Source organism: Epinephelus lanceolatus, chromosome 13 (genome assembly GCF_041903045.1).
Source record: "Epinephelus lanceolatus isolate andai-2023 chromosome 13, ASM4190304v1, whole genome shotgun sequence".
In the NCBI taxonomy this organism is placed as follows: Eukaryota; Metazoa; Chordata; class Actinopteri; order Perciformes; family Serranidae; genus Epinephelus; species Epinephelus lanceolatus.
This window is the reverse complement of record NC_135746.1, coordinates 36,673,267-36,691,096: the sequence shown is the minus strand read 5'-3', so window position 1 is coordinate 36,691,096 and position 17,830 is coordinate 36,673,267. Positions and strand designations below refer to the sequence as shown.

General features: G+C 41.6%; 1 protein-coding gene across 7 annotated transcripts in view; it reads right to left on the bottom strand.

Annotated features, from left to right (window-relative positions):
• The window catches only part of epha7 (eph receptor A7), a 123,023-nt gene that overhangs the window by 83,433 nt on the left and 21,760 nt on the right, over nucleotides 1–17,830 (bottom strand). For all 7 annotated transcript variants that reach the window (XM_033647915.2, XM_033647919.2, XM_033647916.2 and 4 more), the window contains exon 4: nucleotides 9,974–10,129. In XM_033647915.2, coding sequence (XP_033503806.1) covers nucleotides 9,974–10,129 — 156 coding nt within the window. The remainder of the gene's footprint in view (nucleotides 1–9,973; nucleotides 10,130–17,830) is intronic.

Genomic DNA, 17,830 nt, shown 5'->3' with positions numbered 1-17,830 from the left:
CTAAAGGCCTCAGTATGCTTCAAACAGGAAGCTCGTCTGATTATCTTATATCTGAAACTCACTCTGGGGTGGCAAAATTACCGCTGGGTTCCACAAGTTTTGTACCTTTTTCGTAACAATCCAATCCCTGCAGAGTTGTAAAAGTGGGCAGGGTTTGAACTTCTCTCTCCAGCTCTCTTTATTGTCCTCTTTCATATGCTTTCGAGGAGAGACTGTGTAAAAGTGTACAAATTTGTCGAGTCAAGACTACAATGTTTTAATACTTAGAATTTTTGGAGAGTGAAAGTGGGGGTGGGACACGGCTATCAGGATGAACCATTTGCCCAGCCTTCAAGTGTGGCCACCTGTAATAGGGCTGTGTATTTGCAAGAATCTGGCGATATGATACGTATCACTCAAGTGGCAACCTCTGGGGATGAAAAATAAACCCAAAGCAGAAGTGCCAGAAACTCCAATTTCTCAAATGGCTGCTTGAGGCTGGCTCCAAAAGCAGGTCAATCTCCACACACATGTTAAAATGTCCAGCTTTACAGCAGAGATAAACATGTTTGCAAAAAAATTTTTGGTCTCTGGAGCTGATTTCTCCGTGCATGACAACTGCGTCTGGTTGAATTTTTATATAACTCATTATTTCACATTTTATTAAGGCTTAGAATTATGCACATAGTGCAGAACTCAAGACTTCAAACCATTAATTCACAAACCAATGGGTGACATCACAGTGGCTATGTCGACTATTTTTATACAGTCTATGAAGTCAGTATACAGGGGATATGAATCAATATATTGCCACTGCATATACTGCCATACTGTAAGCAAGGTGATATACTGTGACTTTTTTTTAATCTAAGTTTGGGAAAACTGTCATACTATAAAGAACATACCACCCTATGCATAAAATAGAATTACTGCCTTGCAGTTGCATGCCTCTGCAAACCCGTCAAGTTGAACTTACAGTTTACATCTATATCTGCGCACAGAAGATCTATACAATCAGCAAGGTGGGCACCAAATATTAGTGTCACCAATTCAGTATCTGACCAAATGTCTCCCCGTCTGTTTCTGAGATATGACGCTGAATGTGTTAAATTTTAGTCATGATTGTTGTATAAATTCTTGAGGTATGGCCAAAAACATGGGTGACCTTGACCTTTGACCTTAGAATGACAAATTCTGATGAGTACATTTGTGAGTCCAAGCGGACATTTGTGCCAAATTTGAAGAAATTTCCTCAAGGCCTTCTTGAGATATCGCGTTCACAATATAAGATGGAAGCAAGGTCACAGTGACCTTGACCTTTGACCACCAAATTCTAATCAATTCATTGCTGAGTCCAACAGTTGTACCAAATTTGAAGAAACTGCCGCAAGGCATTTCTGAGATATCGTCTTTACGAGAAGTGGAATCTGAACATAGAAACATAATGTAGCAATACCCAAGCATATACATGTTTTCTGTACTGATGCATTGGCCACGCACTGGTATTGGCTATTATTTGCCTTGTTGACTGCCACTGGCTGGTAGATAAGATGACTGATGGCATTTGCATATGTTTTTCTGTTGTGTCACCACTGGCGTCCCATCGTCCCGGGGACGATAGAAAACCTGTATTGGAACAAACAGAGATCTTACCCAGGAACGCCCTCAGGACCAAAGTACACAGTAAACTCACTACTGATACATCAGGGACGCATCCTATTGTTTACCTGATAACCGTTCCCAGGTTACCGTTAGCAATTAGCAGCCGTTGGCCAAAACTAACAACTAACAAAGGTAGCAATGAGTTACATTATGATGCATTCAAGCCCTGTTTAGTAAAAATTAGTATTAGGCTAAAGTAAATGATTACTTTCTCACGATGTGTAATATGCCATTTTGTAAAATGTCATTTTTTGGGCAAGATACTTGAACTTGAACAAATACAGCTGTTTAAAGGAGAAACTTGATGTTTTCACAGGAATATAAAATTGATAATAGAGAGGGAATTATGATATATTTTATCTAGTAAAAGGGCTTTTGAAGCAGTTTGTTTTTTAAAGATATCGTTCATGTAAAATTGTTATTTTGAACATCAGTTTCTGTATCCGCCCAGAATTTTACAATCAGTGCATCCCTACAAGTATCCACACTTTTTCCTTCAGACGCGGTGAGATGACACATCTTACCACCAAGTTCTTTTCAGGCTAACTGAGCCCGTCTTCTCTTTCTTCTTCTTCTGCCTTGGCATCACTTTGTTACTCCGAATATGCTCTGTCTGGACTCAGGAATATGAAACTCTGCCCCCACTTCACCTACAGCACAGATTTGCGCTGCAGCCTGAGCCCTCCGCTGTCTGTCTGTCTGCTCATCCTCATAGCTCAAGGGCTTGTCGCTCTCCCTCTTCTTTTTTACTCTTTTTCTCCCCTCGTCTCTCACTGCCCCACTCTGTCTTATCTTTTCGTGTTCTCTCCTCTCACCCCTCCTCCCAGTCAAGTTTCATTTCACGGATTAGCCTGCCAGAGCCCCCACAGCCTGAAACGTCTCAATCACTTGCTTGCTTCCCTCCAACGCTGCCACTGTGACCAAGCATGGGTGAGCGTGTGTGTGTATATGTGGGTGTGAGGGTATTTTTGTTGTTGTGCATAAATATGGAATATATGCATGCACAGTTTATGTTTCCTGCTACATCATTTGCATGCTAACATGGAACAGATTTTAAAGCAGAGCCTGTGATTTAGTGGGATAAACAAAGAACTCCAATGTGTAAAAATGATGAGAAAATGGTTTGTCTTCACCACACAGATGTATCCACTACATCTAATCAACTACAATGAAAACATATGATAGTAGCAGATCGTTTTTAGGTCATGATTCAAAGCCCATCTCCACTCTGAGCAGAGTTGTGAGACCTGAGTAAATCCAAGCTTAGGAAAGAAGAATCCGGCGCTTATCAGCCTTGAGAGGTGCTCGGGGCCGCCTTAACCCTCCACAGCCTATTAGCTGGCTGTGCTCTAATTGGGGAGCTGTGGGGAGAGGGGCGGCAGGGGTGAGTGGTATTCAAATCGCCCATGAGGTAATCCTCACTCTACAAATGCGTGTTGTGACCCCGTGACCTAGCCTCTAATGATGTGGTTGCAGCAGAACCTGTATGAGGGAAGCCATGCAGAAGAGGAGGAGAAGAAGTTTTTTTTAGCTGAAGGGCTTCCGGCTGCTGTTGTAATAAACAAAATTTCAATACTTCTTCAGTACCGCACTGAATTCAATAATGGATTTGTTACTTGCACATAATGTGTGCTGCAAGCTAAAATTCCATTTCAGCCTCTGGAGAGAGCCCGATGGCACGTGGACAGGAATAAAACATTGAAGGGAAGCATCACTAAGACTGTGTTAAAACAATAAACACACTTTTTGAGCACATCTGCTACATAAGGTAAGAGCTGGGAGGATTTCATTCATACTGAACCACTGAGAAATATCTGCAGAAAGTTTACACAAATGAAGTTTCAATGCCAAGAACCTTCTGATAAAAGTGTTGTGGAACTACCTGTTGCTAGCAGCTTGTCTCAGGTCCAGATATCTCCCTAGACATTAGTTTAAGGTCCACACACTTTGCGATAGTCAGCATCATACTTGTGTTTGACCATGTCTTTGAGCTAGTTTGCTGTCTCTGCTAAGTAGATGTCAGTTATTCAATCACTCTACAGCAGGAAACAGCACTTCAAAATAAAAGCTCTGTGCTGGAAATTCTCTGTACTTCAAGTGACACGTTCTTGAGTCACTAGCAGTCCATTCAGAATGAACCCATGACCCACTTTTGGACTGTGACCCACCAGTTGGGAACCACTGGGTTAAATAATGCTCCAAATTTAGGCTAAATTTTGGCTAAGCAAAAAGTTACACTGCCATTTTTCAAATGGTGCATTTAAATATTTCTGCGCGTTGGTGTCCCTAAAAAGTCTTGGAGTTGCATTAATTAACATATTATAAACAATGGATTTGGAAATGGTCATGGATGAATCACCAATGTCAATCAGTGTTTGATTTTACTTTTCTCTGATCACTTATTGAAGGGCTTTTTGCGTTTTCCTTAGTGTCTAGCAGTTTGAATGAGATTTGGGGGTGACAGCAGCGTTCATGAAATATAGTAAACATGCCAAATTAGCTGCGCACTAACTACGCTACCAACGAATATAAAACTGGATTTGGAGATGGCTGTTAGAGACTCCATCTCTGTCACTGCAAGACTAATGTCCAAGAGCTTTTTTGAAATTGCATGCATTGGTATTAGAGCAAAGGGTGGATGGTGGTGGTGGTGAAGCAGGAGTGGGTGTGGATGAGGGGTCCAATTTGGAAGATTTTGTCTCCCTGTCCACTGTTACTATAATCTATAGCATACCTATTTATTCATGAGGCCCTGCCTTGTGAAATATAACAAAAAAGGGGCCCACAGCTCATGTTACACCAGGGCCACCTTGCTGGTTCATCCAGCCCTGACCAAAGTAATTGCTGAAATCTGGGAGCATGGCGACAGTGCTACAACACGGCCTGACTGGGCAAGAAACTCGAGCAGTCATACTATCAGACAGGTTGTAAACAAGCCAACAGTTTAGCCAGATTATCTAAAGTGAATGCACCCAGAGAAAGCTAAAAGGGAAGGCTGCACAGGAAGTATAGTATGATCCTGAAACAACTAAAATCAAACATTGTGGGTTAATCACTGAATTCCTGTGTCAGTGAATCCAAGCCTGAGTTGAAAAGTGGTTCTGATATCTAGGAGCAACACTAGCCGCTACATTCTGCAGCTCCCTTACAGTCCCCTAGCAACTCCAGGCAGGACGGACCCTCTGACGAACGTCAACTTGTTGAGGTGGCACATTTTTAAGGGGTGCGGCGGGGGCTGGGAGAAGCAGACGCCTGCTCACAACTGCCCTTTTCAGCCCTCAGCTTGCACCAGCACTGCTCACAGCTGTTGCATGATTGATGCCCACTCCCCAACCTGTCAACAACTCCTGTCTGTGTCATGCCTCTGGAGAAAAAGCCTCTCCTACGACCGTCCCCACATATCTCACTTTTCTCACAACTTTGCATACAAATGGCGTGGACAAACATTAAAAAAACAAAAAACAAAAGCAGTTCTTCCGTCCGCCCCCTTTTAACACATACCTCACGGGAACACAATGTATCTGTATGGAGCTATGTTTTCGGAACTTCTTCCCTCATCTTTATTCAGCGTGGATTTGGCTTTTCATGTCCCCACATTACATCTTCATCTCATTTCCTCTCAAATCCTCATAGACACATTCTTAATCTCTGTGTGCCAGAGATCCATCTCACTGTTTTGCTAAGGCCTACGATATGGTAGCTTTACAAACCCCTATTTAAAAAAATCTGTCAATCAAGCTATTTGTTCAGGCAGTGCAAATTCATTTTCAATTACTATTCACTCCTGGTCTGGATAAGGCTTGTAAAAAAAAAAAAAGGAAATCACAGTGACTATTGGTCACACCGACTTAATCCAGCGATGAATGAGGAAATGCACGTACAGAAGGCCGTGCAAAAATTGTGCTGGGTGAATAAGGAGGAGGGCGAAGCTATTCATACAAGTTAAAAATACATATTTACATATAATGGTATGGGGTCATCAGTGTAGACCCGAAGTTAATGAAAATGAATAATGGAAAGTGTGCATTAGGCAACTTCAGTAATTACTACGCTACTTGGCCAAGGTGATTACCCGGAGGGGAACAGCCAGAGGACACTGCAAAGAAGTGGGAACTTTCTCCTGTTCTTCTCGCTGCATGCGAGCCCTGCCCTTGATCAGCGGGAGATGTTGGAGTGAAGCGTTAACATCCGATTAGGATGGTTGGAGAAGTGAGTAATGGACCTGTCGTCTAGAACAGGATCTGTATGGTTGCCTCTGTGCTACACAGAGAGATTGGTGGTTTGTGGTCACTGGCCGGCCTCAAATTAGCTTAGCGTGAGTTATGTCCTTGTTTGTGTCACACGGTGATGGGAACAGAGTTAAACAGACAAAGCTGAGCCCTGTAAAGCACTTCAATATGTTCAAATTGAGCACACTGACTTCATTCAGCAGACACTAGTCATTTGTAAGCTCTACAAATTCTGCCATCAGGCATTCTTACCTGTATGAAACTATAGGACAAAACTAGCTATATTTCCTCCTCATCTAAAGCAAGACTGTGTTGCCTTTTTTCTCAACAGCAGCCGCAAATGACAGTTAAGGGATAATGCCACTTCATTTTCCAAGGCACCATCATTAGGAGGCCTGACTCAGCGCAAAAGGAATCTCACCACAAGCAGTAAACAAGCATGTCTCCCGCTGAGATAAATGTGTTTACTTCTTTTACATTTGATGTAAAACCACTGCAACGTAAATCTCTGGCTAAATGCTAAATGTAGAATCTGTGTCAAGTTTGCTAAGCTAACAATAGCCACCCTAAGCTGCTGGGCATACCCTGGATTCAGGGGCCCCTGTTCTTTCCTATGAAAGTTGCTCAGTGGCACATGAAGCAATAAAAGTTGACTTCAGATAGAGTTTTGGAGATTCTTCACCGCTGCTTGGTGTATTTTTGGCATAACACTTGAAATTACTGTTTTCAGGAACATTTAATCTTCCATTTTGAAAGAACTGTAGGTGTATTGTTTTGAGTCTTTTGTTTTTAACTCAAGTGTTGTCTCATGTAAGCGAGTTGTTTCTTGTTTGTATCAAAATTCCCAATAAAAGAAGAAAAAATCAAATATAATGAATTACAGCGTGGTTATTATATAACATTATTTAACTGAATTTACAGAATAATCACTGTATTACTGTTATATAAATTTACATAAACTGTAATTAAAGATTTTTGGCCATATTGCCCACCCCAACTTTCAGGTATACATTTATCTGGATCTTCCGCATTGTGGCCTTCAGAGTAAGCACACTGGCTTTTCCTTTAACCCCACCTCCCAATCACTCAATCTCGGGCTCAGTCACATAAATGACAGTTCATTATAACATTCAATTCAGCTGCTAATGAGTTTTACAACTTTAAGGTAGTCCTTTTCACAATGTAAGCCTATGACGAAAGGTCTTTTTTGGCTCCAGAGCATCACGTAACAGACCTGGAAATTGTAATTCCATGGTTTGGCCACTATGTCAAACTGGCTTCAAAGCCTGGCAATGTTCCTGGGGGCTTGGTCATACCACACCAACTAAGGCCGAAGCAGGAAAATCCCTAAGTGTATCAAAAGGATCAAGGATGAGTTTAATTGCTTATAAACTGAACTTCTTTGGATGAACGCTCAATTCCTTTTAAGAAAAAAACTTTAAATGACAAGTGATAATGATACCCGCAAGCCTATAACAAGCAAACCAGAGGGAAAGTGTGCCTCTCTAATGGGCTGATGTGTTTTTGCATGTAGTGAATCAGTTCACAGTGAAGATTATTAGTCACTGTTCAAAGACTATTGAAGCACTGATGAGTCAATCACATGTGGTGGGAATCCGAGGCAGCACTTAATAGTGGTGTCATATTAGCAACATTTCTTCCTAGTTAAGCTGTTTTGTGCAAACATGGCCAGATAAACAGATCTGGGGGGCCCAGGATAAAATATTAGAATTGGGCCCCTATTGTCTCCCAGCCATCGACTGTATTAAATTGTGGACATAGCCACTGTGACAACACCCATTTTGAAGCCTCAAATCTGGCATTTTGTTTTTTTGGGTGGGGGAGCCAGAAGTGACCATATTTGGTCAAGAGGGTGGAGCTCGGGAGGATTGCTACGCCTCTTTCCTGACTGACAGGTCACCTTGGTAGGAACTTGTCAATCACAAGGTAGCCACGTCCTAAAGTATACCCTGCTTTATCGTCTGTTTTACTCTAAACTGGACCATAATTTACAAAATGAACATGCTGTGTTGATGAAGACTTGAAAGTAGGCCATAAACTCATTAGGAAAATGTTTACTGGGGTAATAAATCCAAGACTTCTTTTTGCAACCAGTGGAGTCACCCCCTGCTGGCCATTAGAAAGAATGCAGTTTTAAGTCACTTCCACTTCTTTTCTTCCACTTCTTTTATACAGTCTATGCCCCCAACCAGCACCAGCAGTGAGTCAATTTTATTTTTAAGGATTTATGACTTCATTTATTTGTTGTTGGTGCTGTAGCCACAGCTGTCACACCACAGTCCACTGTTTTGTCACTATGATTTCAAGCACTGTGCAGCTCCTTCATTTCCGTCATAAATTGTTTTGTGGTACAGTCATGTGTGAACATTACTAACGAGATTTTTGTCTGAATACCAGCATTTAAAGAATATGTGTTTTCCAGAGTGGGCACTCTGTATGCTCAAGACATGATTAAGTATATAGTATGTGATGGAACTTCTCTGGAGAGTGTAAATCCATCCCACTGTAGCTAAAGGCAAAAAAGGAAATGGCTGACTCTGTGGACAGTCCACTACCTCATGCACTGAGGACAGACCTAAATACTAAGCACATTTCTTCCAAATTGTTAAAGCATGGAGTGGAAAGCCAGCCAGCTAAAATGCAAAATAGATGGCTGATATTTTAATAATGGATAATGCTTGTGGGAAATCATAGCTCATTAACAATGAGAGAGGAAAAACTTTCTTATCTAAGTTATGATCTTTTTTTTTCCTTGCAAACCTCTATCTTACCCACTGTTTTAATTAAAGTGTGTTTTCCCTGATAATATATTTTCACTTATGTAATAAACCTACAGCCAGCAGAAACATTATTTTAACTCACCAGTGGAATTAAAGGATCTAAGAGAAGGTGCAAACCCGAAGCTGGTGCCAAATAATTCATAACTGAAGACCAAACTCCTGGTAGCATAAACACACCTGCACACTGACAATGTGTTGAAATAAACACAAAAAGATGTGGGGGCAGGCGGAGACGGAGATGTTGCACAATGAGCTGCTTTACAGACGCCTATAAATGACAGAAGAATCATTTTTTATATGATATTTACAACATTAAATCCAAACTCCAATCCGCATAATCCTCTCTTTGATTCTGCGATTTAATGCATAGACAAGCCAATGCAGCGCTTGTAACATTCTTCTGTTTGCATAATATCTCACCGGTAGTCTCTCCGTCACACACACATACATTAGAGATTCTGACTTGGCCTACTTTAGGTGTTCAGGGAAAAAGCGTCATGGCACAGGATGCGAAGCAGGCATGCTGATTTTCCTGCATATCTGTTTTGGTTGTTTTTAATTGTAAGGAAATGGCACAAAATAACATATCCACGCTCCTTCTTCATAGATATGTCCAAAAAAGAATGACAAGTGTGTGTATTTAGCAGCCAGAAACCTGTGGGCCTATCCAGGAGTCTTGTGATACATTATCAGTAGAATGAAGGCACACAGATAAGGTGCAGAGATTATGTTTCGGGGTGCTGTTTACCTCCAGAGATAAAGCAAGGGTGCGACACTCCCCGTGCACAGTAGCTGAAGGCAACGGAGGGAAAAAAAAACATCCAGCAGCACCTTGAAATAAACTTGTTTGAGAATGGATTTGGAGCAAATCAGCCCCACCCTTCAGACTGAATCCCCCCGGCCTGTGTAAATAAGCCATCAATGGCTGTCACATAACTGTTACACTGGCCAGGACAAATGAAGACGCAGGGTGCTGCCTGGGCTGCCGCCGCCGCTGACTGTAATTGCAATCTTTCAGACGGGAAATGGCAAATTGCTCCTCTCATCATTAGCAACCAGCTAAGACAGAAAACAGACATGCAAGCCTGCAAACATAATTATAATGACACACTGGGAAAAGCAGAGGAACTGCTATGGAACACATCTGGGGCTTTCATGAGACCACTGCAGACTGGCTGAACAGGTCTGCCATGGGCTCTGGAGTGTGTTTTTTCCCCCCCTTTCGCATGCGTGGCTGTTTAAATTCAGATCCCATCAAGTGATCTGCGCCGTGTTTACCTAGCAACGGCATGGCAGACTTACTCGTGCAGGCCACAGATGGAGGGTCAGAGATGGCTCGGTAGTAGCCGTCCTCGCAGTCGCAGCGCCAGGAGCCCTCGCGGTCGTTGAAGCTGTGCGCCGGACAGCGAGAGCACTGAAGGTCCTGGGAGGAAGACTTGTAGAAACCACGACCGCACGCTGTAGAAGGGAAAAAAATAAAAAGAATGAGGCCAAGGCAAGGAGAGGAGGACAAAGGCAAAAAAACAAAGTTATAAAGCATTTGCACAGACAGCGTTATGTGAGGATCTTGTGTAATTTATCAGTTACCCCCAAATTTCAGCATAATCAAATTTGCTAAAATGAAAAACAGGTGGAGTGGAGTGCTCAAATTAAATCTCTCATATTCAGTTTAAGAAAAACGATGAGTGAATAGAGCAGTGTTTCAACCTTTCAGTGTTTTGAAACCCCTTGAAATAATGCAGTGTCTGCTTGTCAGAGAGTTCATACGTGTATGAGTTGTGAACATTTCCCCTGAAGGGTGATTTTCCTTTCAAAACTTCTCAAACTGATTCAAGTTACGTAGAGGTAAAATTATAGCCTACAACTTTTAATCTAAAACAAGCAAAGTCTAGAGAAAAAAACTTATTTGTGTAACAGAACTTTGTTTTTTTAATCATCTTACAACCCCTAAGATTTGTCTCGTGACCCCAGAGGGAAATGTTCAGCACTATTCGAGGATAGCACGAAGTGTACTTTTATACACAAAGTAAAGATTTTTAAACTGAGGCTAACATCCATATTTTAAAGGGACAGTTCATCCCAAGATCAAAAATGTATTTTTCCTCTTACCCATAATGCTATTTAGCAGTCTAGATTGTTTTGGTGTGAGTTGCAGAGTGTTGGGAGTGTTGGAGATATCAGCCACAGAGTTGTCTGCCTTCTCTCCAATATAATGGAACTAGATGGCACTCAGCTTGTGGTGCTCAAAGCGCCAACAAAATACATTTGGAGAACCCAACAGCAATCATGACCCGGTTACTTTAGATAATCCACAGACCTTGTTGTAAGCAGTTTTGTGTAGGAACTATTTTCTTTCTGCTGAACTACAACCACAAACTGTATCACTACGCAGAAGGAAGTGTGCATCTACTGCTAGCTCACCTTACACAACTGAGCAAGCTAACCTTACAGCTCAGCCAAGGAGGATGCCGTAAGTGTTTACATCCTCACCTGGTTACTTAAAATAAGACACAAACCTTGTTGTGAGCAGTTTCCTGTAGGAACTACTTTCATTCTACCGAATTACACCCAACTAGAGCTGCAATAATTAGTCAATTACTTGATTAGTTGATCAAAAGAAAATTAATAGCCAACTATTTTGATTATTTTCAAACAAAGTGTCGAACATTTGCTAGTTCCAGCTTCTTCATTGTGAAGATTTGATGATTTTCTTTGTCATGTATGATAGCAAATAATGAGTCTTTGGGTTTTGGAATGTTAATTGGACAAAAGAAGCAAAACATCACTTTGGGTTCTTGGAAAATAATAATAGGTAGTCTATTTTCACAACTCCTTTCAACATTGTATAGACTTAACAATCATGGAAATAATATAACGAGAGGCTTTTGCTGGCGACAGCGTCAAATGTAAACATTAGTGGTGTTCTACTCGGCTAGCTCAGTGGTCCTAGTTGAGTTAGCAGTAGATGCACACTTCCTTCTGCACTGGTGATACGGTTAGCAGGTGTAGTTGATAGAAAGAAAACAGTTCCCACATGAAACTGCTCACAACAAGGTCTGTGGATTATCTTGAGTAACCAGGTCATGATTTCTGGAACGAGACATTGCTGTTGAGGTTTTTTTAATGGTTCTTTTTTTGGCACTTTGAGCACCACAAGCTGAGTGCCATCTAGTTCTAATATATTGGAGAGAAGGCAGACATCTCTATGGCTGATATCTCCAACACTCTGCAACTCACACCAAAACAATCTAGATAATAGATGACAGGAAAAATGTGTTTTTAATTTTGGGGTGAACTGTCCCTTTAAAGTTCAAAAAATCTGAAAATAACAAATCTGCCAACATTATTTTTAACATAAGCACTTTAAAGTTTCTGATAAGGATCCCTTAAATTTGGTAAGCCATGAATTGTGGTCAAGATATGTACTGAGCAGTAAGTAAAGGGTTAGTAGGATTATGCTGTTCTCAGCAAAAAAAACTCAGCAGATACCTGGAATTCTCACAGTTTTTTTTTTTTAAGTAAACCCCAGTCATACGCCAGGTTCACACAGCATTACATTCACTGATGATCTCATCAGTCATTATAAATCACTGAATGTCTCCAGGTGATATTAGTCTTGTGCAAACAGTCTGAAAGAGTCCTCATTCACACCTGTATTCCCATCATGACGAGGACATGACAGAACAAACCACTGTGTTGACATCTTGGCGCAGCCTGTATTTGACAGGACCCGCCCCCCTCGGGCTTCATCAAGCAGACTGAGCCACGAAAAAAGCACTGTAAAACTCAAGTTGAGGCATTTGCCCGGGATAAACTACAACCTCTCACTTCAAGAGGTACATAACAAGGCTATTTTTATTCTGATGAATCCTCAGGTCAGTAAAGAGGTCTGCCTTGTTTATAACAAGCCCTATCTCTGAGAGGAAACATTTTTCAGTCGAGCAGAGAGATAAATATCGAGCAGGAGCACATGGATCATTTCAACATTTTACCTTTGACCAAGTCGGTAAACAAACAAAGACTGATATCACGAATCAAGGAGGACTCATCGCCGCCTGCGTGTTGAGATAGTCATTTAACAATTACACCCAAATTACTCACCCACACATCATTTCTCTGAAGTTACAAATGATTCCCATGACAGCAAGTAATGACAAAGACACAAACGGCAAACAAAATACTGATTCACAGCAGGCTCACTGTGAATCACATGCATTTGTCGAATTAATATTTAAATACCAGTAAGAATAAAATGTCTATTCTGGGTCTGGCTATTTTAGCCGGCGCGTTGACTAATCCACAGTGACCGGCTGTGTGTGCAAAACGGAGCTAAGCCTGGTGAAAAGCTGCAATCCAGGCCACATGATTTCTTAAACAATCTGCAAGAAATCTATACTTCTGTGAATAGCTCTGCATACAAACTATCAAATTATACTAAAAATGCATTTTTCATGAGCCACTGGGGGAAATGAGCAATGATTGTCATACTGGGTCTCCCCCATTACAGATCTATTTCTTTATTTCCTTTTTTTCCAGTGAAATATATTGGCCACCACCTCCTGTGACAGGTCCGGAATAAGGAAAGAGAAATCTGACTTTTTTTTTTTTTTGTTTTACCACTTCTCCAGCGGCATGAAGAGGAGGCCGGGGCTCGGGGTATCTCCATTTCAGCTACATGAAAGCCCTGTCATTCTCCATTTATCGCACTGCCACAGCCTCGTGAAACAAGACCTTTTTTTTTCAAGTGGAAAAAAGACATGATTTTATCTCTAATCTTTCTTTACCTTTCCGAGCCAGTAATTGAAAACAGAGCCATGAGGAGTCTGCGAGCGGTGGGTCTTGAATGCTGACCAGGCGAAACATATACACAGAGCCTACAAGCGCTTACTCATCATATTTAGCTGCTTTCTTACTGTATGTTCCCTTCTGATGAGTGATAACATTTGACAAACAGCAAAGCAAACCATGTCTAGTTGCTGTATCTGATGTGCAGTGTAAACACTCCCCCATGGATGTTGATAATGACACTGAAGGGTTTTCTCCAGCAGGTTAAAGAATGGCTAGATCCCGTTTAAGACCGTGCTTTCTCCCACCATGCCGAGCTGTTTAAACATTCTGATAAGCCAGCGTGTCTGTTTGCCTTTGGGTTTCTGAGAGCTCATCTGCTGGGTGGCCGGTGTGCTGAGGGGGAGAGCCCGGCAGAGACTGAAGCTATCACCCACCGAGACCACCACTCCAGCAGACAAGAGCATCCACAGCAGATTAAGACGAGCACAAGGAGGGGGGGGCTTTTGAAAGTAAACACAACGTTTCTGGATGACCTCACTTACCTCTCATTTTCATATTTAGCTTTTATGGTATTTCTGTTGGTTAGGGGTTATGCTTTTTTTCCTGTGATACCAATTCCAATACCAAAGGTCAGAGTACCAGCCAATACCAGGGTTGTCACAATACCAGAATTATAATAAAAAATGGATACCTGATACCTCTTTTAATTCCATGAAAATAAGAAAAAATGATCCTAGGCACGCATAATACGTTTTTGTTTTCCTTTTACTAACAACCTGCACACAGTGCTGATACAGAAAAAGTCACTAACCGCCTCCAGTAACATGGTGGGTACACTGCTGGAGAGAATGCTGTAAAAGCGACCAGTTTATTTGCTTCCCTGCTGTTTTATCTGTGCAGCACTGGGTTGAAAATCAGACTGTAGATCTGCGGAGACTGTATCAAAAACGTATGAAGTATCAATAGCCTACTTTTGACAAGACTGTGTACTGATCCAATACCAGTGCTCTTTGCCCCCAAATTTAAAAGTTTAAAGGGGACCTAATGTGTTCATTTTCAGGTTCATACTTGTATTTTGGTATGTTAACATGTTATAATGTTCAAAAAGCACTTGATGTTCCTCTTACTGTCTGTGCTGGAACCTGTATTCACCCTCTGTCTGAGACACTCTGTTTTAGCACCTGTTTCTTTAAGCCCCCCTCCTAAAAAAAAGCCCAGTCGGCTCGGATCAATCAGCATTTCCACATCCTTCGCATTTCAGCTCTCTGTCATTGCAGCTGCAGGGTTGACTGTAATGGTGAACAGCGACACCTTCTACTCTGAAAAATCACCAATAAAAGCTTCTAAAGCAAAATCAGTTCTATCTGTTTTAGCTGAAATATGATCAGAAATAAGGGAGAAATTACCATCAGCAACCAGGATTACATGTTTCCCTGAAGTTAGCATGTAGCTACATGTAGCAGTGTCCTTGCAGCCAGAGAAATGACTGCATTAAGTGTCACTTTCTTCTATTAAAAATCACCAAAGCTTCTAAACACAACCACAAAAAGTCCAGCAGAAGTATGATCCAAATCGGGGAGAAATTAGCAACATTTACAAACAGGATTACATGTTTCCCTGATGTTAGCATGTAGCTACATGTAGCAGTGTACTTGGGGAATTACTGTGTAGCTATAGTGTGACTATCTGCTGTTAAAAATCCCCAATAAAAGCGTCTAAACACAACTGGATATGTTCCAGCAAGCATATATATTCCAAAATCGGGGAGAAATTAACAACATCCACAACCAAGATTACCCTGACGTTAGCATGTAGCTTCAACTCTGAGTTGAGCTAACCTCATCTTGTAGCCAAAGCAGACAAAAAAAAGGAAAAATGTTATGGACATGCAGAAGGAGCAGAAGCTTTATAGGCTACATCAGTGTAAGATGATGGCAGCAAAGAAGAGAACACTGTTTGATGTGGCCATTACCTAATCTGCTTAAAATGGTCAGTATCGGCAGCCATGCTAATGAAACTGTCAGCCTGCTTTCGTCTGACTTCACTGTTGCCAATATTCTCCAATTTAAAAGATGACCTTGGTGAGTTCAGTGTTATCATAACTGATAGAAATAATGGCCCAAAACTAAAAAAATAAGAGCTCTGTTTTAATAAACTGGACTTGCCCTTTAACTCGGCCTCACGAGGAAAACACAGTTCATTTTCCATGCTTTCTTTTTTTTTTTCCAACAAAAGCCCATGTGTTTATCAGTGCGTCCGACTGTGTTTGGCACCCGGAAATGTTTACAGAAGCAACAAGGCGGCAAATGAGGCCTCAAAAATCGAATGCCTGTATGACACAGGCAACTAAGTGCTTCTGCAGCTCTCCCCACGACTGGCAGTGCATTGAGTGACAAGTACAAACACAGCCGTCCCGGCCCAGCATTCCTGTCCCAGCAGCGCAGCGCACACTGACTCGCTGCTGGCGACTTTCCGTTCCTGGCACCAGATGCTGAAGAGACACCCTCAGTCTGAGACACTAAGATGGGATGATAGTGAGTGAGAGGTTCCTCATCGGCTCTCCCCGCAGCAACACTTCACTTCGGAGTGGAAATATCTACAAAGCAATTACATCAAGTTTGTTCTTCCAGTAGCCTTCTCAACTGACAACATGACTGACACCTTACGGGCAAACACTGACGCATAAACATGTTAAAACATTGTACGAAACACTAGACACTTTACGGCTTCCCGTGATGTGACGAGAGGACTTACAGTCCAACGTGTAATTACATTTGTAAGGATGAAGTGTATAAGAGTGACTCTTTGAAAAAGGGCCCCATTTATGTAAGTCTGGTCCTCTTCTGGCACAGATAAAGGCAGACTAATGGTTTGTGCTTGTTGACACGGGCCCGTTAAAAAAGCTCAGCGGCAGACACAACAGTCGACTTATTTACGAGAAATTAGTCAGTCCTTAGAGGAGCGGGTTGAGGTTAAGCAGAGAGAGAAAGGGAAAAAAAATACAAGTCTTACATTCCAGCCAGCTCCTCTGCAGGCTACAGAGCCAGCATCTGTAATTTCCCTTCCAGTGGTCAAGCACTTTCATTCAGTGATGTGTGGGGGGACAAGCTGCAGTCAGCAATTTTATACAGAGAGAGGAAGAGGAGCCGGAGAAAGGAGAGGTCCTCGGAGTAGTGGGATAGAGATAATCAAACGCTCCTGTGACTATAGTGTCTCAATCACAGCAAAAACTGGCCCAGAGAATAAAACAAAGTCTCCTTATCTTATGCAGACACACATACACAAAAAAAGGGGGAAAATGGATTTCTGTATTTTTCTAAGATCTTGGTTTATTTCTTTTTCCTCCGAGCGGAGCTTCTTAACATTCCTGAATTACATCCAATTTTTCGCACGCTTTGGCAGTGTCATGACACTCTGGATGAGGGACAGAGAGGGAAGGGGGGGGGGGGGGGGGGCAATGACTCCTTATGCGACAGCTTGACATATCCCTTCCTGGCCAAAATAGAAAATAATTATTTCCCTTGTCCTGGGGGTGACGCCATGGCACTTGGTGTTTTTTCTTCTCAGTTAATCTTCTGCCCTTGCTGACATATCGGATTCCAAATTTGCCCTTTTCATTTTCTGTGTAGTTCTCTAGCTTTCTATGCATTTGCTGGGGTTGGTTAGTAAAATAAAATACCAACCAAAATATATTTATGGCATCAAGAACCAAAACCTGCAAAGTACTGAATCCAACCGAATCAAACCAGAATGCTGCTTCAGATATTTTGTCAGATTAGTTTCTACTACATTGAGTGTCTGCATAGACAACTGCATCCATGTATTCACAGAGATGCAGTTGAAATGTATAGTCCATATGGTTATATGAAGCAGAAACCTGCAAAGTGCCAAAAACTGCAGTTCTTAAAATGGCCACTTGAGGCTGGCTCCAGAAGCGAGTCAATCCCCATAGACCATCATGTTAAAAGGTCCAACTTTACAGCAGAAATAAACATGATGAATGAAAATGACTTTGGTCACTATAGCTAATGTCCACCTTCATGACAACTGCACAGGGGTGAATCTTTATAGAACTCACCTGTTTACATTTTATTTAGGCTTAACTTTATGCATAATTAACGGCAGGCTGCTTTGAGTGACTGTTCCAGTGTGTTATCAGTTCATGAAAGCTAACTGTAACATATTGGTCTCTTTAAAAAGTCTTGTTCAGCATTTATTTGTAATAAGGATTCATTTTTTTCCGGTAGGTTTTGCTTTAATGGTTTTAAGTCAGTTTTTCACCAGCAAAACTTAGCATTAGCATTATCACAGTTAACCATAGCCTTAAATGCACCATGCTAACCAAGTTAGCAGCTAGCATTAAGGTTAGCT